Genomic DNA, 22823 nt, shown 5'->3' on the forward strand with positions numbered 1-22823 from the left:
AATTCGGAATTACCACGGGGATAGTAGTTGAGTTAAGTTGGGTTTTATGGCGCATAAGCGACTAAGGCTATCATGCGGCAACCAACAGGGCAGAATTTGTTTGGTATACAAGAAACCTCTAAAATGTATTTATAATCTCATAGTTCGTTAAGGAGCTTGGCTGATTCTAGAAATGTAAAAACACAAGACATGTACACAAGTGCATTTTCTCCTAGGAGTAAACAAGGCCGAAAAGGCATATTTCAGAATAAAACAGCGGGAAATGTTTCTTCCTCAGTTTGTTCAGCTTTTCGCGTAAATATATACTCACTTCTCCACACAGCTCGCACTTTGGTGTCTCTTCTTTTGCAAGAATAAAACTGTGTGTAAGGTGTGTGTGTGTGTCCAATGTGAAGGCGGCATAAAATTCTTTCAACGAATATCATTCTTGGCGTGAGCATGACTATCATTCTGTTATGACAGGTTTTACTAGATGTAGCTTATTTACTTCAGTGTGCCATTTAGGCTGCCATTTATTGCTCAGCTTAGAGAGCACGAACTTCATGCCATCTTTTAGTAAATGTTTACTTTTTTGATTTCTTAGTTCCGAACTTGGGAAGCTTTCTAACTGCCACTGACTCTGATGTGGCTCTGAACCCAGCAAGATGTTGTATCGTGTCCCTGTGTTGTGGCTTTTGTTATGTTCTGTGTGATGATGCCAATTAGTGCATAACTAATATTTCTATGGTGAAGTGAGGTGAATATGCTTATAGAATCAGTGTAAATGTTACCGTTCCCAATGTTCTCATTTATTATTTTTTCTACAGCCACAGAGACTGCGTAACACTCTGCAATGAATATAGATGCACAATGAGGTAGCCGTGCCTTTTTTTCCAAAATGTTTGTACCAGGGCACTTCTAACGTAGCGAGATGATTTTGAACCATCGGTATAAAATGCTGTGTATTGCCTGTATTTATCGTTCAGTGCTAAGTATTCTAGAAATATATGTTCATGAGCTGTTTGTTTTTTCTGATAATGTGAAGCCGCATACAGAGGGAAGGCAGTAACAGTTGATCAAGTTTCTTGGCAATACTAGACAATGTGTCCTTTACGTCTATTCTTGGCATTTCTCTTCAAATTTGAGAACGAGTGGTCTGATTGCTTGGGATTTATTAGCCTAGATTGCTAGAGATGGGCACCTTGTAATTATTGGGTAACAGATAAGTTTTGGCATTGAACGGTTGTTCAGAATATATGAGGATGTGAGCATGGTTCTTCTGTCTGCAAGTGGTGGTTCATTGGTTTATCATGCAGACTCTCGGTGGACGACATCCTGTGCACCCCTGTTGAAAGACACAAACCTATATTATGTACTGGGTCTTGTTGTTTCAAGTATGACGGCTTTGCTGAACCATACACTATACAACCTTAGTCTTAGCTGGAGAGTACAATAGAGCGATAAATTTGTAGAAGGCGTGTCCTATCAGAACCCCAGTGTTTGAGTGAAAGAACTTTTATGTTCATGAATCGGGAAGGTTTCTTTTTGAGCACGTTTATGTGAGGCAGGAAAGTGAGTTTTTGTCAAAAGGTACGTCTAGAAATCTGTGGTTATTTTTTACAGGTAGTTTGGTTTATCCAGGTGTAGAGTAGGATCTATCTGCAAGCCTCATTTGGATGAGAAAAGAATGGCAACTGTTTTCTGTGAAGAAAACTGGAAGCCACTTCTGTGAGCCAATGTTGCCAGTTTATTCATTGTAAAATGTGCTTGTATTTCGCATGTAGATATGTTGCACGATATGCACGCTATTTGAAGACCATCAACATGGACTGAATCCATACCATATGGGCCTTAGGATTATTTTCCTAATAGAATTCACTTTTACAAAAAAAAAAAAGAGTGCTGAGCTTGAAATACATCCTTGAGGCACTCCATATTCCTGAATGAAATTCCTAAAAAAGTTGAGCCTAGGCTTACGTGGAATGAACGGTTAGAGAATAAGTCTTTTAGGCGGTTCAAAATCCTGCAGCGGATGCCCAGCTAAGCCAGACCCCAAAGAATCCCCAACTTCCACGTTGTGTCATGTGCCTTCTCGAAATAAAAAACATGTACAAGATAGTGTTGTTTGTGAAAAAGCTTATCGGGCAGTATTTTAAAGGCGAACTAGATGGTCGGTTATGGAGCTTGCCTTTTTAAAACCACATTGATGGATGTCAAGAAGTTCACGGGATTCAACGACAAAAGATATTCAACAAAGGATTTGGCGAGGCAACTGGTAAGGGCTATGGCCTACAGCTGCTAGGTTGGTGGCTTCCCGGGTATAAGAAACGGTACAATAATAGCTTCTTTTCTTGCTTCGGGCATTTTCCCTGGCACCTAGACTTTGTTAAAAACTTGTAAAAGTGCCTCTACGGCATCTTCAGAGCTTCAAACGTCGTGGTTTCGTTGGGATGACGTCCAGTGAAGATAACGAGCTGATCAGTACAGGTAGATGATCACTTCCATATGGGTTGCCTAAGACGTCTCATTTAAAATCTGTGAAAATAGAGAATGAACACAAAGGTAAATCTATACAACTCGTTTTTACTTGTCTAGAACAACAGGTTGGTTTACCGGTGTTTAATAGCCAAATGTTATAACACACTATAAAATCCTCAATAACATGGCCTCTAGAGTCGGTTCTCTCACTACCCCAAAAGCTGGAGTGTACGTTAACATATCCGACTATCAAATACGGTTCTGGAGTTGCTCTGAAGGCCATGGTTGATTATTTTAAGATGCTGCTCTAGATATACGCAGCGCACTGTAATTGTTTCAAATGTGTGTAGTACGTGTGTCCCAGAGATACTAATCTCATTTTAAGCTGATGTTCTCGAGGTGCAGCACCATTTTGAAATACGCGTATGTTCGCAACGCCACCCGAGAGCCGGGCTCGTCTGCTCTCAGTTGCGGCGGAAGACCTTATATAGTCTAAATGCGAAAACACTTTTTCACGAGGTCTAACCGGCCCATCCAGTTTGTGTGAGGCTTGGCATTGAAGGTGACCCTGGCAAAACGTGTCATAGCAACAGCCCATGCAGAAATTAAATAAGTATCGCCGCGACTGAATTTCGAACCTGCGGCGGCGTGAACAGATCAGCTTCGCCGGCCACTGCAAATTTCAATGCAATTTCAATGCAATTTCAGTGACATCCTACAACACTATCGTTCCAACAGACAGATATACGCACCTCCTCACCCTTCGCTATCAACCACGCAATCAACCAACTTTCTGGCGCAGGCTTCAAACTCGCACACTCCCATACCCGATAGTCATGCACGGACGCTTCCCTGACCTATTCTCCTCCTCCTGTCGACTATGTGGCAAACCAGGCGACTTTCTGCATGTTCTGCTAACCTGTTCCACTTACCCGCACCCCCCTCCCCCAGAGGTGGCACTCACTTACTGGGAACAGCTGATGTCCAGTTCAGCACTCCAAGACCAACGACTCGCCATCACCAGTGCCTCTAACAGGCTGGCCCTCCAGGGTCTGGCACACCATTTGTAAGGGAGGAACCCACTGTGTGGGCCACTCCCGCAGGCCATGAGGGGGGCTGTGCCCCCCACCTGTAATTTGTCGTGGCCAATAAAGTTTACACCACCACCCACCCGGCCACTGCACGAGGACTCGATGCTGTCGTTGCAGCCGATCACGCCTCGTGTTAAATTGCAACACTCTCTCGCTCATCGCACTGCACACCGTCGTCTTCATCAAGTCCCATCTGCGGGGCGAACGGATCATATCAGCTTAACTTCGATCAGAGCTTAACATGAGCTTAATATCGTCGCCAGACGTACCGACGACCCAGCAAAGCAAAACCATGAGCCAACCAGGCTAAACGCATGCTTTCGCACGTCTACTCGGTTTAGCTATGTTAAAACCCCACCACTTTTTTTTAGAATGTCTTAGTGTTTGTCTTAAGTTTGTCTCTTGAAACACAGGGCCTCAGGTGAGAGTGTGGCTAGTATTGATTTTATGGCATTTAGTCTATATAAAAGTAAGTCCTCTGCAGTTTCAGTGTACGAAAGCCATCGGACATTATATGTGCGTACAGAAAAAAAAAAAAGCTAGGTTTTGTTTCAGGCCCCGGGGTTTGGGGGGTTCTTTTGTGTCGATGCGAGGAGCCCCGCCATCCATCCGACGTCGACGCAGCAGAGTTCCTTCACTTGCGTCCATCGCACCGTCTGATCGCTGGACGTCAGTGCAGAACAGCAGAACGCACAGGTGTGTTTGTGTTGGGTCTCGCCGTGTAGGGAGAGGCCTTGGGGCCCGCTGACCTGGAGGTCCGTGCAGCCAGTTTTTTGGGTGGCAAGGCAGCGCTAGCTACTGCCTCATAGGACACTGGTGGCTTTGCTCCGGGCTCACTATGTGTGACCTGGGCAGGCGCCGAAATCTGTCGCGATGCTGTGTCCTGTTGCACCGCAACGGAGTAGCTGTAGGTTTTGTGCATCAACAAAACTCGTTTCCACGCTTCTCTTAAAGTTTTGTTTTCTTTTACTTTGATTGCAATAACCTCCTCCGCTTGTCTCCAAACTGGGCATGCGCGCGAACACATATGATGGCTGCCTTCTCAGTTTAAACACAGGTGTGGTTCAACTTCATTTTTCTCAGAGTCATGTTCACGAGGAGCACGCTTTACACATGTTAGTTCGCCCCGGCAGCTCTGAGAGCTGTGGCCGTACCATTGTCACTTGAAGCAGCGTCGTAGATTCAGTATATATTGCCAAGTTGGAGTTTTATGTAGCCAATTCTACGGAGTCTGGAAACAAGCCTGATGCGCATGTAAGGACAGTGTGTTTTGTGGGTATTTCGTTAGTCTCGTCTCATTCGTATTCTACACACGTTGGCCACTTTCTGATTCTTTAGGGCTTCTCGAAGTACTTAAGATCATCATCCGAGATCTCATACCCTTCTCCTATGGCATTTCTCAAAGTCCTAGTAACAATGAACGGTGATACGAGTCGAGCGGTCTTCTCTGCGTGTTCGCTGTGAATGGGAAGAATTTAGATGCCTCGGTGCGCCCTTTTTTGCGAGGGAGGTCAGTGTGAAAGAAAAAAGAAGACATAAAATGAGCTTGATGTGCGGTAATGGCGCCAGCCACCCACCACGGAGCCCAATATGGGGACTGGACAGGAATTAAAAAAAAAAGCCCTGCCCACGCCAGCTCTACACCACTGCTACAACCGAGTACGGCGTAACACAGGTTTGTCAGCCACACAAGGTCAGCCGCAGCCATAAGGAAATAAAGAAAAAAACAACAAAATTAGCAGATAGGACAGTTCTGACAATGATAGGGAAGTGAAGGATGGGGGGAAGAGAGGAAAAGGCGACTGCCGATTTCCCCAGGGTGGGTCAGTCCGGAGGCGCCGTCTGCAGGAAACCGTAGGCAAAGCGGTTTGTTGCCTTCGCCGAGGGGCCTTACAGGCCCAAACGCTCGGCGTCGGTTCAAATGCCAGGATCTCCTCTACCCCGGTCACGGCTATGCCACGCACGGCTAGCTTGGGTGCTCAGGGTCCGTGGTGTCGCACAGTACACACAAACATCTGCTTTAACAAATGCCTCTTGCAGAGACGGGAATAGTAGCTTCGAGCGCATTGAGTGGTTACTCCCAAATAATGAGGGCAGTTTCCTGGTGTATTTGAAAACAGACAAAACGCGCAAGTAATCGATACATTTCGCCATTTACCATCTGTGGAACAGGAATTAAGGTGCGTAAAAGGTGGCTTGAAATGAGAACGGGAAATTGTCGGCGTTATGTTACCAAAAAATAAGGACAGAAACTTGTTTTTGAGGACGAAATTGGTTGGACGACAGGGGAAACACCACAGAAGTTCCGGTATACATAAAAATCATGACGTGCATAACCATGTAGCCATCAGACTTTATCAAAATTCCATGGCATTCTGTGCACTTCGCTGCCTTCAGAATGGGTTTCTGCACAGAGTTTAGACCCATTTTTGTCGAAAGTTGCAACTTTGCTCCCTTATCTATGGCGAGTGCAGGTAGTGCGCGGTGTAGGAAGCTCGTTTCACGCTTACGATTTTTTTGGTCTAGGAAATGAAAAAGTAATAATCGCCTCCCGGAAGTAGAACCGCGCGCTCTCGATGGGTACCATGTATTGCACGCGTAGACTCCATTCCTAAGAACACCAGAACCAGATGATGGCTGTTGTTCCCTGACAACAGCCATCATCATCTTTATCACAACGAGGGCAGTCCACCGACTTGGAGCAATTATTCGTGCAGATAAACCCCGCATAGGCGAATCAAAAAGTGAGCGATGTTCAGCTTTGTTTTTTACCAGCGAAACAGTCGTAAGGCAGCCCCCGTGTATAGCCCTGATCTGGTACTCTCGCTGAAATTGAGGGCAGCGCATCTTTCAGGCTCGTCGCTCCTTCGAAGCTATCCAGCACGCGATGCAGCAGCCACTAGTGCCTAAATTTCTTAATTCTATTTGCTAGCGTACAAACGGGTCCTTTGGTGATAGATAAATGTCAATTTAGCTAGAAAGTGGCGTCAGAGAAGCATTTTTCTCTTAGAACAGTAATTGGATGCAGGGGTCCTCACTTTCCGTTTAGGACCGAAGAGAGACTTCATCACGATTCGTGTACAGCTGCACAGCATCCTGCCGAGAGGACGAATTTATCGCAGTAATTTCAGCAGTGCTTGGTCAGCCATCAGCAGGTATACTTGGCCGTTTAGGCGGTGACATTGTGGAGCTGTCTTCAGTCATCCACGATGATAAGTGATAAATCCGCTTGGGCGAGACACACAGCGTGGCGCGAGCAGACACCGAGCAACCGCCATTTACCGTAATACGAACCTCGTGTTCAGTCAGCATCGTCATCGTGCTTCCCAGGCCGCATAAAGTCTCGGGAACGTGGACACGGTGACTCGGATCCCATTAGCAGAGCATGCTCGCCCGCGGATTCACGTCCCAGTGCACAGCGCAGCACCAGATCCGGGAAGTTTATTGAAAGCGGGGCATCCGTGTCTCGCGCCGAGCAAAGTGGTTCACGAAGCCTCTGCTCCCTCTGCCCGCAGGGCCCGATATCGGTGCCCAACGCTTAAGTGTTCCTCAGCCGAGTTATTGGAGTCCCGCGCTGGGCGGCTGACCCGAAAGCGCTCTCGCGTTTCGAGAGGACGCCGCTTTCTGTTTATCTGCCGCCTTTACTTTTGTTTTCTTTCCCTCCCACGCATTGGGCCCTTGCGATGCCGCAGCGGGCTCGTCCTCCGGGCTGGCCTTCTCGTGTTGGGATCGATGGGTGCGAGACCCATGTCTCAATCTGGCGCATATACTACGCGGCGGGCCACGCCTCGTCTGACGCCGTTCGCCGGTACTTTCGGTTGCTGCCTTATTGCTTCGTGCTTTTACTTCCATGTCCGGCGCGGATGACAGTCACTTCGCGTGTCGGCCGCCAGGAACAACACACCGGAAAGAAGGGTTCCTGGAAAGCCACCACGGTGAGGTGGAGGGGAGAGAGATAGATAGATAGATAGATAGATAGATAGAGAGAGAGAGAGAGAGAGAGATATAGAGAGAGAGGTTCGTGCCGTCTCTGACTTCGTTTATTAATGGAGGTGAAGAAGTTTTGGGTCAAGTACTTCGTCGTCTTATTTCTGCGTGTATTGATCATACTGTGCTCCCCGATATGAAGCGGGAGAAGTAACAGTCGCCATTAATCTATCATTACGGATACCAAGAACGGCAGGAGGCGTCCTTGCCGATATTATCCGTAGTACAGGCTAAGAAGTTATCGTACCTTCGTAAGCCAACGATTAGCGGCGCTAAAATAGTTTTCACGCAACGTAACCATATTTCACCATAAGTTTCTAAGTTATGCGCCATTAATAACACTTTAAAGAGTGTGCGCAAAACTGCAGTATGACAAGGAAACGCAGCGCAAGCAGTGCAAGAGATTCGAGCAGCACAGTGTTATTTGCCTTAGGCACTAAAATAAAGAAACATTGACCCATGTGGGGTGTCTTCTGCCAAAAATGGTGTGGACTTCACTGCACGTATGCAGACTGCAAGTGGGGCTCCAGAAGAGAGCTCAGGCCGCCTTTCATCCGGCAATTTGTGGCGCTCAGGATGAATGGAGCAGCAAGAAGGATGTTTACTGATTTCGCTGTCAAAGAAGAGTTTGTGTCAAAGGTCGCTTAATTCTAAGCTTTAAAAAATGTCGCAGACACGCGATGATTTGTAGCGGCTCGGCAGCACACCCTTGCATAGATTTCCGGCAGGTTGAAAAAGAAAACTCGCATAAAGAGAGGGAACGCTGGCAGGCGACAACACTGGGTGATGTCTTTTTGCGGCTTTTTTGTTCCGCCAACTAGCCTGCAGCTATGCCCTCCTAAGCTACTGGTACTCCCTGCTTACGCCCACACAACAAACAACTAGTCCCGCCCTCAATATAAACGCTGGAAATCTAACCCCTGCATACGCACGCTTCCTGCGCCCTAATTTAAAGCGTATTAAAGCCCTTATCTCACCTCGCATAATTTCGTTGTTAAAAAGCAGAAACGTATTTGTTTAGTGTCCGAGCTCTAAAACCCTAAGATTTCGCCGGCGTTTGTCTGTCCGAAGCCTCTCTCCGTGACCTTCAGGTTGCTTAGAAAAAGCTAAATGGGCCTCAAAAGACCTACCCGTGGCAGCACCTGCTATCGCAGGGCGTGGCTCATCGCATAACCGCTGCAATACTCCGCCAGGAGTGGCATGAGAGCTACCAGGTACCTATGAATGTAAAGTAGAGGATGACCAATTGCGAGTTTAGGGGCATTAAACCACTAGCCTGAGTCGCTTTGGGACGTTAAACCCCACTAAGCCATAAACCGTAACCACTAACGCTATCGTGTCATTATGCCTTCCAAAGATACTCTGTACTCACTGCTAAAGCCAACTCTCCGTGTCATGATTCAGCACATTCCTCAGAAACCCTACATCTTTCGGGGATCTTAAGTGTTAATTACGCTTAATTGCCCATTTTCCATCTAATTTGACACGCATCCGACGTTTTCCCGACCATTCTGTGACAATTTTCACTATGCCATGACGACTTGCGGTGGATGTGACGTCACACCGTTCCCGTGGCTATATCGACGTCTGCGCTATTTCGACACAATTTCGACATTTTTGCCTATAATTAATTAACTAATTACTCTACAGTCTTAAAACTTAGCTTCTAGGTTCATTTTTTCCTCCTCTATCTGAAGCGACCATTGGTTTTCTTCTATATTTTTTAGTTCCCGAGTTAAACGCGTGCCACACGATTTGTTAACGGACGGACGACAGCATGAGCCATTAAAGGCTTTCGCCTTAAAACGGTATTACGCGGCGGAGAGCCCTCTTCACTTGACCGCGCTCGTAGCCTAGCTTGCCGCTTTTACCCCTTCGCGTTGCTTCGCGTTCTGACCACTCCTTCACTAAAACATTCTTCCTATTGCAGGGCCGCAGCGTGCGGGCTGATAGGACCGCTTGTGATGAGATTAAAAATACAGACGCGCAGAAAGGCAAAGAGAAGGATGACTGAAGCGTCAAGAGATAAGAAGAGAGCAGCAAGAAATATAAAAGCAAAGAAAGTTGACCATACCCTCATTGAAATCTAGAGTGAATTTAGGTGGGATATGTCACCTGTAAAGCGAATGAACAAGGATATGATATATCAAAGGGAAGGAAGGGAGAAGCTATCAAGGAGTCGTCGGCGATGGCGCAATAACTGGTGCTGCAGTTGTGAGGCTTAACAATTATTTGTTTATTTTACATGTTTACCAAATACTGCAGGCCCTTACATGGGCCCCAGCAGGAGGGGCAAGAAGAACAGAATACTGCACAATATGAAATCATCTCAACGAGAGCCAGAAACATAAGTAACAAGTCATCTGGAATGGGACATGTCGAACAGTAACAGGAGAAAATTTATACAAATGCGAAACATCACTGTGTGTAAGAAGTAATCAATTTGTCAATTGAGCAAAGGGTCATAATCTTATCAGAAGGTAGCTTGTTCCATTCTTCAATTGTGCGCGAAAAAAAAAACGACTGTTTAAAGGCGTATTTTTTTTTTTTTTGCACGGTATAGAGTTAGAGATTCAGCGTGATGATACCTTGTGTGTCGAGTAGTAAGGGCAGAGATAATATTGAGGACTTATTCTCTAAGATACGGTGACTCCGGCTGTAGCCTAGTTAGCAGAAACTCCCTATGAAAAACCCCTGTCATGTAGTGCATTTAAGTCGTGGCGGTTGACCAGCCTGAAGTTGTAATCCACAGCCCATGACTATATCATCGCTTAGACCCACAACTACTTTTTAACTTCTTCATGAAAGAAATGGGGACTGGACAAAGATGTCATTCTGACTTTTCTGAACAGTGTGCAATTACACATTATTCGATCCCACATTATGCCTGTGAAGGGCGTTTTTGGCTAGCTTCAAATTTCAGATTGTACGCAGGCCATTATAACGATTTTCAACAAACCAGCTTTATCGTAGCCGACCGTAGAAAAACTTAAGTTTGATACCTTCGTGCTTTCACCTAATTCTAGCTTCAAGTCTACTATGAGCCCCAAAACACATAACAGGATCCGCCGATTCGATGAGACAGTGGATTGACTAACAAATCGCATAATGGACTTTCTCTGAGATATGTATCACGGAAATCACGTCTGTGACATCATTGGAACTGTTGGTGTTGCGAGCCTCTTTAAGAGAGGTTCATAGAACGTGCGTGCGTCTAATTTCAGAAGAGTGACTACTCAGATTGGTCTCTGCCCGTCATTCGGTAAGTAATTCAACATATCGTTTTTTCTCAAAGCATGCAGGTAGCTTTTTTCTGAGTTTAAATGCACCATATGTTACCGCAATTCCTTAGCTACAAGACCCCATTTTTCACAATCTCCGTTCAAGTCTGTCGCCTTACGCCACCTGTCTGGGAGAGATTGCATGCCTTTATGGGACCACTCTACTGGTCTGTGTCTAGCCAACGTCTTACTTCATCAATAACAACTTCCTAGTCGTTGCTGTGGTGCTTGCCGCAGAGTCCATTTTTCAGTGGGCCGAAGAGATGGAAGCCCGAAAGTGCGAGATCTGGGCTGCAGGGTGAATGAAGTAGAAGAGGCTACTGAACCCTTGTGATCTCCTTTATGTGTTTTCTTGCGTTGTTATAACGAAGAAAAAGTTCGTTCACATTTGTATGCCGAAGAATGCGCATGAATCGTTTCTTCAGTTTTGGAAAGTCTTACAGTTGACTTTGGACTTTATAGCTTCATGAGGGAGTACGTCGATCAAAATAACCCCTCTAGAGTCTCAGAAAACTGAACATCAATTTGCCAGTGCAGGGTACAGTTTTAACTTCTTGTTGCGAGGGCGGTTTCGGTTTTATGGGGTTTAGAGTCCCAGAGCGGCTCAGGCTATGAGGGACACCGTAGTGAAGGACTTCGGACAAGTTAGACTCCCTGGGGATGTACACGTGTACATCGGACAGTATACGTGTCTCTAGAATTCCTACCGCCGAAGCCGGGGATCGAGCCGGCGTCTTTCGGGTCAGCAGCCGAGCACCATAACCGCTGAGCCACTGCAGCAGCCTCGTTGCGAGCAGACGTTGTGTGGTACCACTTCTTGAATTGTGTTTTTCTTTTCTAAGGCTCGAAGCAATAAACCCATGTTTCATCGCCTGTCAGAATTTTTTGCAAGAATGGGCACTTTGAGGCTCATGACGGGCATGTAAATCAGCATAGGCGCTCTTTTGGTCTTTGCAATCCCCTGTTTTGCTTAATGGAACCCGGATGGCACGAACTTTTTTGGATACCCTAACTATTGGAGTAATTATGTTGCCAACTTGTCCAGCGAGTTGTTTCCTTGTCGATCACTTCGAATAAGAATGTGCGCAAGTTGCAAAGGGGAAGGCTTCGCAGTTGTGCGCACATGGCCGGCTATCGGGAGATCAGATTTCCTTGTCCTGATACACGCTTCGCCCATTGGCTCTCCGCGCTTTTGTTCTCAGCCAGGTCTCCGCAGACATTCTGTAAGCGCCTGTATATATTTGGGATGACTTCGTTTTCTGCCAAAAGAAATTGAACCACAGCTCTCTGGAACGTACCGCCGTTACAGACGCCATTTTGAAAGCTGATTACAGCACTGCCATCTCGAAAGTTATTCCAAATTCATGAGGTGATCCCGTAATGTTCAAAAGATGTCTAGCACAAATTTTCAAAAGTTTTGAGCGAAAATCGGTAGAGAGCAAAATGTGTTGCACTCCTTATTGAATGCTTTACATAGTTTCCAAAGGAAGGAAGCGGCACGTCAGAAACAGGACGTTGCAAGAAAAACCCGACGCGTGCGCTATTGCGTTCTTTTCCCAACGCCCTGTTTATGTCACGCATTCCTTCCTGTGCATCTAATGTACTGTAAAGAAAGGCTGAGCGGTGCCTGCTGCATAAACTCGATGCAAGCGTTTTCTACGCCCTGATTCCCGTGACGTTTTAGCCAGTTTGGTTTCCCCAGAGAGGAATACCTCTTTAATGCAAAAGCATTACTAGTCCCATTATGAGAAAAGCCGGCGGCGTGTGTGTGTGTGTGTGTGTGTGTGTGTGTGTGTGTGTGTGTGTGTGTGTGTGTGTGCGCGTGTGCGTGTGCGTGTGCGTGTGCGTGTGTGTGTGTGTGTGTGTGTGTGTGTGTGTGTGTGTGTGTGTGTGTGTGTGTGTGTGTGTGTGTGTGTGTGTGTGTGTGTGTGTGTGTGTACTCGGATATGGTACAGAAAATCCCAGTGATGGTAAGAAAAATAGGGTGGCGTCAACAAGCAGCCATACGACGCACACAGCAAGCCGAACACCGCTACTTCAGGCAATCCTGTACATGTAGTTTATGTACCTATACAAGCTCCGCCGCGGTGGCTCAGAGGTTACGGCGCTAGGCTGCTGACCAGAAAGACGTGGGAAAAACGAAATTCTAGAGGACCCTATACTGTGCGATGTCAGTGCACGTTAAAGAACCCCAGGTGGTCGAAATTTCCGGAGCCCTTCACTACGGCGTCCCTCATTGCCTGAGTCGCTTTGGGGCGTTAAACCCCAATAAACGAAACCAATAAACCAAACCTATACTCGCCACGGGCCGACCTCCACGCGGCGCCAGTTTTCCCGGCTACATTCGTACCAAAACTGTGACGCAACCGTTTGTCGTACCGCGTTTCGGGGGGTGTCATGCGATTTCTCGTTCAATATAGCTTACATGCGCCGGTCAAGTTGGAGGCTAGCTTGAGACAGGTATTCGAATCGATGACATATGCACCTTCATATGTACGCCTTCCCAGACTTTCATATCAAAACTGTGATGCAACAGTTCGCCGTGTAGATTTCCGGATGGTGTCATACGCACCCAGGAGCGGATAATAGGTTGAGGTAAAGGAGAAGCCTCGCCCGCACCACTGATGATGCGCCCAGGGACAGTAATGATTTCGGATTCCCACACACAAGCAGTCTTCAGTGTCGCTGACGAATTTGGTTATTTTTCGAATATGCAGAAAACAACACGCTATAAAATAGTGGGCTTCCATGTGCTTCCAGGTAGGCCGTAAATGCTATTAGATGCGATCATACAAATACGAACCTCCTGATTATATAACAATGGACTGTGAATAGCTTTTTCTCGCTGTTTATCACCTTATCATAAAAGTTCATGAGCCACTTGAGCACCAGGCACACTGCGAACAATCAAATGAGACTAAAGGTGCTCATTAACACCTCATGCAGGCAGTTGGCCCATGAGAACACTCATAACTTGCATCAGCCCACTGTGAATAAGGTGCATGTAAATTTCATTAAAACACCGAGCGTGTCAATTATTTCACGTGAATGAATGTCGATCAAAGGGTGCCAAAGATTACGAGTGCGTCTGCGACGATAACGTCAGCAGTGTTCGGTGTTTCCTCTCATCGTACTATTGCATCTTGGTTTTTGATGTGGTGCTTGTGAAGGATGGCAAAAATACTCCCTAGCTTTTGCATTCAAAGTCGAAACAAGCGCAACCTTTGAAAACAATAATATATTATCAGGTGCAAGAACTGGTCCCATTATCAAGGGTATATGTAAACAAGTTCTGAGGATTATTAAACGGGCTTGAATTTTATCTCCAACGTTCTTTGCATACAAGATTTCCACTGCAGGCAAAAATAACAATCAACCGCGACATGTATACTTCTGTAAAGGGCGTCACTCGTACGTTGCCCCTCGGCGCGATAGTATCGGGTTTCCCAGCAAGATTACAACCAACACATCACACTCATGGCAGAGCCTCACGTGCTACGTAACAAGTCGTGCACGCCGGAGCAACAACGAAAGCGCCTGTCGGGGCTGCTGTGGAAAGTCCTTGCGCCCTCCGACCTCCCCCTTTCGGAGCTTCCTTATCTTGCTCTCTTGTGCGAGGAGACCTTCGTCGCGGATGAAATAAACCTCGTCTGCGCATCTGTGCCGCTCTAAGAACCCCGTCTACGAGACTTGTTGATGTGGACGCGAGGTTCTCCCCCTTAGAATACATGTGGCGAGCACGCGAACAGTCGTGGAGAGAGCTGGAAAGAAGGAAGAGACGAGACAAGGCACGCACTTCAGCTGCAATTTCGCCGTTAAGACAAATGAAATGCGTCAGAAACAGCGCGACCAAGTGCGCACAATACATAAGCGAATGGCCATCGCGCCATTCCCGACCATGCTGCTGTGTACGATCAAGATACAGGAAGTCTTTTTTCGACGCTGGGAGGGAGGGGTTGACCCTGCTCTGATGTATTTATAACTTGTTTTCTTTTGCAATGCGGGAGGAGACGCTTGTGTTCTCAAATTCAAGAGTTCACAAGCACTGGCGGCATTTGTCGTCTATTAGGCCACCAGTGCTTCTTTACTGTGCTCAGGGCTCCCGTAATCTTCACTTATGCACCGTCCTGTCTGTCCGATGCAGAGTGCGCAGCAAACGAGCGATCTTCAGTACACGACAGCGCATTACAGGTGACGAACTCGTCAGTGTGCTTTTTGTGCATTCATTTCATTTGTCCGCGTTCCATATGTTACCCATCCCAGCAAGTTTTTTGGCCAACGTAAAGGCGGCGATTGGGATGAAACATTTTCGAGCGACATTGTAAAGATTGTAGGACGCCTGGCAAAAGGACGGAATGGCCACCGGTCCCATCCAGTGAAGTTTGCGGTCTCTCCGGCGATGCTAAGGTACGCACTGGGAGTCGTTGGTGAGGCCTTCAACCACTGAGGCAACCATTTCGTAGGCCTACACTAGGCAGGCCAACCTTTGCAAATGGAAGAGCACTTTGTAGCACATTTCATGTTGAGAATTAGTTTCCAGAGCACCATTTCTTTAGTGGTGCTCTTTGAATGAAAGAAAGTGAAACTCTGCCGCTTAAAATGAAAGGACATACGCCATCGTCGCCACTGGCGACACTATTGGCGACACTACTGTTGCAACTGTTGTGGGTGCTGTTTTCCTTTTTGCTTTGTCCTTCGTACATAGAGGGCTGTTATTTTTTTATCGATACGAATAGTTTTCAACCCACTAAACCGCAGCCTTTGGTGCAAAAAATTCAGGGGGGCACTTAATTGACCTAAAGACGCGGTGAGGAGAAAGTCTTTAGCGCGGTGTTGCTACTTGTGCCACTGATGTGTGGTTAAGATGTTAAGTACACAATTGCTTGTGAATCTTAAATGCTAGAGGCACTGGAGGGCATTTGGGAGGCATCCATCTGATTGTACGCCTTTCTGCAAACACTCTCCAGCGTCCTAGACAATTCTAACTATATACGCGTTGGCATGAAGTAGCGTAGCCATTAGCACGCTCGGCTACGGAACGGAAGAATGGTGGTTCGAATCCCATCGTGCACAAAGGTTTTTTTCTGGTCTGACTAGAAGAAGCGTGACACCTCTGCTGACAACCTTCTGTCGACAACGATGAGGCAGTGAAGGCTTTCCCCTTAAAATTGCTCTACATCATTCTCGCATAAAGAAGCTCATTTCGGGCTGCCGTAGTGCAAGAACACTGCTTGTGCAGTGGTGTCTAAAGCTTGCTTCAAAGAGGTCGCTGGACGTTGCGCTAAGGAGTGCTGGCGTCAGCCCGTCAGAGGCTGAGCTGAAGAACCCGTTCGCTCGTAAGAACATTCGTTTACCGGTCCGCGCCATTGCACACGCCGTTCATGGCAGCCGATAATGCGACGCCGCAAGGTGGCGGCCAGTCAGGAAAAGGCATTGAACGCGAATAAGAGCGCACTTGATGATTCATCCGCTCGCTCATTCGCCACTGGCCGCAAACGCCTGTGACGTAAAGGCTGACTGCTGGCCAGCACCGTGTATCGCCGGCTTGCTATTGATGGCGATTCTGACTGGTTGCAAAAAGAGCAAAATAATAATTAGGGAAAAGCACTGCTGCAAAGCATCGCCTTTAGGTTTTTATTTAATTATGCATCTGATTATCTGGTGGTCGCTGTATACTCGCAGAACTCTGCACGGCCCCCCTGAGACAGGAGTGTTGGTTTGCTATTGCAACCTGACCAGCGAAAGTAAACAGATAGACCACGAAACGTGAGAACGTTCAACGTGAGGGAGTGAATCGCTATAGCCCACAATGCGAACGGCTACCGCGGGTATAATTTTGCGTTGTACATCATGGCTCGTATTCGCCATAAAGCTGGTTCTATGTTCGAAACCTCTAACGGATTACTTCAGGGCAGTTAATTTATATTACAAGTCATATATATATATATATACTGGATACAATTGAATCATTGTTGCGCTCCTCGACATTATCTCCACGTTTCTTTGGAGTACAATCCTCTCCCTCTTTTTTTCCCTCCCAGGAGCCGCAAAGAAAGAATTAGTCTTTCTTGATATCACCCTCGGATTTGTGAAGTCAAGAGTGACATTTATTCTTCAACAGCCAACAGCGCGGGAACACAGAAATACGAAGAACACACAAAACAAGCCCTGATTACCTTAATTAATGCTGCGGATTGGGAAATTTGGCGCTTATTAATGTTTTAACAGGCAGAAGAATGCCACTTCATCAAGCGCTTGTTTGGCTGTTGCCCGTATTGTCGTGCCTTTGCGCACTGTTGAAACATGAATCAGTACCAACTTGCACAGATCGCAGCCTCAGTTAGGGTGAGATTTGTAGGGCCTGCCTTTTACCCATCTTCAATCCACGCACCCCTTCGCGCACTCGTCCCGCTCATCCCAAGCTGCCCCACGAAGTTAAAGAGAAGGACGACGTGTCGTCAGTACCGTGCTAACTAGTCTATGGGGAACCAGATCACGTACAAGGCGTTCGCGCTCTTCTGCTTTTAAAATATATTTCCTTCGTGCGAAAACTTCTTCTCGTAGCATGAAGTTAATTTTTTTCAACACTGAGGTCTAGCCCAATTAAGAGCCCTAGATCTACTCTATCCTTCCGTCTCTTCGGCAGCGACCGTCTATGCGTGTATCCCTGCCCTTCTCAATCCCGTCATCCTTCTTCCCAAGTGCAGGGTATGCAGCCACAACACCCTTCTGGTTAACATCCCTGCCTTCCGTCTTCCTCTTTATCTCTCTCTCTTTTCTAGTCGCTTCAACCTGCCGCGCATCGCATGCCTGTACTCATTTCCCACCTACCACTACTACTTGCCCTACGACGTCACCTCGCGGCCTGGAGCTCTTCCACCTTCCTACGATCACGGAACACGCATCTGCCTGATCCTCCGGTCGGAAGCATGGAGCCAAGTCTGCTTTTTAGAAGGCTGTCTGCCTAGCATGCCACCACGGTGCTCCGCCTGGATCTGCAAGCCGTCGCTTGGAAATGGAACTACGCGCAGCATCCCGAACTGGTGAATTCCTGTGGAAGGACCACACAATCCTTTTTGCCCAAGAAGAGGCCGCCGGTCACTGCCAGGCACAACGATCACGCCATCGGTAGCGTTGTGGTTCCTGAGGAAGCCATGGGCACCTTAGAGTTAGGGCCAAAATTTTGCACCCAACCACAGCCTAACAAAGCCGAGCTATACTATAGCGCTTGTCAGGAAAACCACTTCAAAAGCCAGCTCCGAGGACATTAAAACAGAAATTTCAGAAGACGTCGACGCCCTTCGAACTACGGAAAACAGCGCCAACAGCGTCAACACCCGCAAGGCTGTAGGTTCGCTGAGGCAAGCTGAGCTGAACCTTCTGTTGTCAGACAAAGAGGGTGGCTTCTCGCTCTTCTTGGCAGGGGAATACAATCTCAGGTCTCAAAAAGCTATGTTTGACAACTTTCGGATTCTGAAAGCCGCACGGCCAGCGGAGATTAAATAGGACGCAGTCAAGTTGTGCTATTCCATGGGGTTGACCAAAATGGCCTCACCTGTGAAGGACAGCCTTGACTTAAGCCTGCAAATGTTTTTTGTGCAAAAAAAAAAAAGCGCTCGTGTCGTTCCTCCTGTTCTCGCCCCGCTTTTTGCGCTAATTTTCAGTTGATGCAATATTTTTTTGAAAGCCAGTCATCATATACTGCTTCACATCAAAGTTGACAGTTCCTTTAAATAAGCCGGCAGTTTTAGTCACGCCGTTCTTATCCTGCTTTGGTTGTTTTCCTCGGCATGCGTCCACAGGCATACGTTCCAAAAATACTATTTGGCCTTCCTTTTTCACTCTATAGCTGGTGTTTGTTTTTTGTGGCTTGCACTAAGTGATCCGGAAGAAAAAAAATATAGGAAGCCAAGAAGCAATGCTCATAAGGGCAACATGCATTGAGGTAACGTCGAATGTAACGTGGAATGTAATGTAACGTTGAAGCGCCCGACCTACATCGGAGAACCGCTGTCCGAAGCGGACTGGGATTTGAGAACTTCCCTGAGATTCCCGTAATAAAATCAAACGTTCTCATGCCGAGCGAGTGTGGCAGGTTGGATGAAGTGCTGCTTTCTTGCCATTGCCGGTATAGTACAGAGAAAAAAGGACTTAAAGTGACGGAAGAGCAGGCATGGAGTTGAGTGCTTGCAAATTCATGAAGAGCACTATGGAAGATTCTGAGTCCGTAGCCAAGGCTTGTGTCAGAGCTTGTGCGAAATGCTACCGACTGCAAGGGGACTGTAGGAAGTTATTTTAACATCACGGTAACGAAAGGAAATATTACATTCCCCACTTTGCTGCGACGAGAACGTATGCCAACAATTTACCGAGAATACATGTGAGGAAGTGTTTTTTTAGCAAAGTTCCATTTGAGTGCAGTGAAGTCGCATTCCTCTCTTTGTTTGTGACAAGCCTCAAGAAAAAACAAATGCGTGATATTCTGCGTTAAGAATGTGATGTAAGACATCAGTGAACGCAGTGGGGGGGGGGGGGGGGGGGACCAATCTAGTACATTTAGAACAATACTCAACACGCCTACAGACATTTATTGTCCACTTAAAAGCGAAGTACTAAAAAGCAATTGACAATGCGTTAGCACTACATTTATAATGAGCGTTGGGAAATAATGGCGACAGCGAAATCAAGGCCGAGTGCTGCCGTGGCCAATTCGTCGCTGGTGAAGGGTTTCTAAGTTGCACCCCGTTCATTTTTCCACCTTTAATGCAGTACTCGTTTTAGAAATTCCAATTCCTCCGCGTCATTCTTGGTGCAAACAACTGTTCGGCTCTTCTGTTCTTATGTCAACCGTGAAGCCGCCCCATCAGGAGCGGCCCGGGGCGTTTCCAGAAGTGTTTATATACATCAATGGCAATCTACCTACACTCGGAAAATAGTTATTTGCAATGCTTCTGTTATGGCTGAAACCTTTTAGAGGTTCTTTCTTAAAGAACGCGCTATTGTTAGTCCACCCTTTAGCGGCTCTTCAAAGGTGCCAGGACTGGAGCGCTGGCTCAAACCGTTCGTCGTTACGAAAGAGTACAAACAGCGTACTGCCATTGCTCGCAAAAATATCACTTTTGTTTGCGCACGATAGCGCGTCGCCAACCAACGCTGGAAATAGCCTTGGTTCCAGGTCATGTCTCGGCGTCCTGACATGTATTTTTCGTTTCCCTTTTCTTGTTATCTCTATTATTATGTATCAAATGCCAGTGAGAAAGTTGCTTTTTTCCCTACTTTTTAACAACCTAGCTCCTCTGCTCAACATCTACAGAAGCATGAATAACTTCATACTGCGAATGAGATTCTCGCCGCATATGCTAAATTCGCATGTACGCACTCAAAAAACTCGGATTTTGAAAGAAAAAAAAAACACCAAACGGGAAGAAATCGCTCGCAAATGCTCATTGTGCATAATTTAATATATTTTTCTGTATGCAGATATTGTTCCCCCATGGCTACGGCTCGGTGTTAAATATTTCTGGAAAGAAAGGCATTTTCAAACAAACATAAAAGGCCGCCGTTTGAAGCATTTGTAGCTTATTAGGGAAGCCTCGGTCTTCGCGTGGAGGCCACAGGACCTACTACACCCACATCTTTATTGTTTCGATCATCTTTTGCCGATGAATATTCGGGCCTGTGAGCGTTTACGCCATCGCACTGTGTTCGCACGAAAAGGCGAAGAGAGACCAACTGATATCACACTACCTGCCACACGCAACGCACCTCGTTGAAGTGGGGCAGAGCGAGGAAGCGTTCAGGTCGCGGGGTGTCATCTCTGGCAAAGCGTGACAGCCCGCTCGCGCATGGTCACGTGACCGCGTGTCGGTTTGGCAACACGGAACCATCGCCGCCGCCCCGCGCCGAGCAATGCGCAGGAGGCGCAATCAGCATGGGGACTCGGCGCGGCACACATCCCTGCGTGACTCCGAAGGCCCGAACACGGCCACTGCGGCCTCCGAGAGTGACAGTGGGCGGAGGTGACGCAAGGCGGCGAAAACAGCGCTCCCCGCGATAACAGCGGAGGAGGAGGACAAGCAGAGCGGAAGAGGGACGCACTCACCCCAAGCGGCGCCGATGACTCGTCGTGGACCTCGTCGTACAAGGGCAACATTTCGGAAAGCGGATTGCTGCGGCGGCCTCCGTCGCGCTCGTGCCGTACTGGAAGCGAGCATGCGCCGGCGCCGCGGGTAACGCGCGCCAGCCTCCTCGCTCAATCATAAAATAGCGTCCGGCGATAAGCGGACGTCCGCGGCGGGAGCACGCCTGGGCTGGGGGATGCGAAGAGACGCGGCGGGGAGAGGGGGCCACGGCGGCGTCCACGACTTGCGCCGCCACTCGACGACGACGACGATGGGCGAGGCGGCCGCTTGTCCCTCGATTCGTCTCGAAGACGCGGACCATCTGGAGCATGGGGAGAGCCAAATCGAGCGGCGTTCACCGGCGTCTGGCCGAGGGAACCGTTCGCTGCCGCGTTGGCCTCGGGCACTGCTTCGGGGGCCTCGAGAGGATCGGGACACTCGGAACGAGAATGCAAGGCTGTAACCACAATGTCATGTCACGTACCCACGCGACAACGCGGCTTAAAACTACGGATACCCGGTGGACTTGAAGACAGGAACGAAAGTACGTCCTGTCTCCTGTATGGAAAGATGGACAAGAGGCGGCGAAATCTGAAACAGCCGGCCTTAAGTGCGGCGCAGTTGGAAGTTAAGATACCTCACGGCTTTCGTGTGTACAAAGGGTGTTCAGATATACCAGATCTTCAAATAGAGATGACAAGTCTATGAACTGTGGCGTATTTATGTGTCTCGTTCAGTCTCGGCGAAAGTCACTCTGCTTCGAACACTAGACTGCCAAGTCCCCGACTCTAGGACAGACTCGCACCGCTAAACGACCTCCAGCTTCCCCCAGTCGAAATATTGCACCCAAGTAGGTGCCTGTTGAAAAGAAGGAAAAATTCTTGAGGGATCGTCCTGATAATAACCATTGTGAATGGCGACTCCAAATACACGTCCATGAATGGCGTTATTGAGTCTCGCGGCAAACGGATGCAGCTGCTGCAGTTATTTTAAGGAGCACTGCGATTTTTCGACGTAGTCTTCCAGGGCATTGCCTTTAACAGACTGACTCAGCCGCAAGAGCAATTCGTTTTCATAACCTTTTTTGTTGGGCTTCAGGGAGAACGCAACCAATCTGCGATACACAATCCTCAGGCTCGAACCGTTCTTGCTGACGCCATCGCAAGACTCGGAGACACAGAACAACACTGCCGCTTTCCTTGTCGCGTTTTGTTTGGTTTCGGGGTTCTATTCAAGTGTTTTCTATCTCACAACCATTAAAAGTCGCTCAGTGTAGAAGTCAACAGAGTTTATCATGATTAACGTCTGATTGCAACGTTTTTTGTGATCTGTCTTGATTCCAGAAAGCATCTTTGCAGGGCATCCAACAAGCACAAGCCTTTGAAGCCACAAACCGCCGTTAGATGATATTCTCACAAAACACTAGTATCCACTTGCGTTAAAACCTAAAAGATCACGTCACTGCTATTGCTAGTGAACTTATCATCTCTTACTTTGGTATAATACTCAGGAAAGCACTTCTGGCTAATTAAGGATGCTAGAAAATGGCAGATAACCCGCGGCGTCGCCTTCGCTTTTCACAACATCGGACCAACACCGCTCCCACTTCGAGGTGTTAACTCCGCGCTTGCCCTTCCTGGTTAGCTCAAATGGTAGAGCGACTGCACCGGTGAGGCGGTGGTCCCGGGGTCGAGCCCTCGCGACTGGTACGAATTCGTCTTTAACTACGAAGTTTCTATGGAAGTTGAATAGCTTTCCTTTTGTAGCCGTATGGCTGCACTTGGGTAGATGTCATTGACAAATCTACTCCACTTTGGGGGATTCCTTTAAAGCACTAGACCAACAAATAAAGAAGAGGCGACCTTGTTGATCGAGGAGCCATATAA

At 47.5% G+C, this 22823-nt stretch overlaps 1 protein-coding gene across 1 annotated transcript in view; it reads left to right on the top strand.

Moving 5' to 3' along the window:
• The first annotated feature begins 1632 nt into the window (after positions 1–1632).
• LOC149341140 (uncharacterized) overlaps positions 1633–22823 on the top strand; it is an 88522-nt gene continuing 67331 nt past the window's right edge. The window contains exon 1 of the mRNA XM_089543022.1: positions 1633–1707. Coding sequence (XP_089399148.1) covers positions 1667–1707 — 41 coding nt within the window. The 5' untranslated portion in view covers positions 1633–1666. The remainder of the gene's footprint in view (positions 1708–22823) is intronic.

The sequence above is a fragment of the Amblyomma mixtum genome, chromosome 5 (assembly GCF_055824585.1).
Source record: "Amblyomma mixtum isolate Tamu chromosome 5, ASM5582458v1, whole genome shotgun sequence".
Classification (NCBI taxonomy): domain Eukaryota; kingdom Metazoa; phylum Arthropoda; class Arachnida; order Ixodida; family Ixodidae; genus Amblyomma; species Amblyomma mixtum.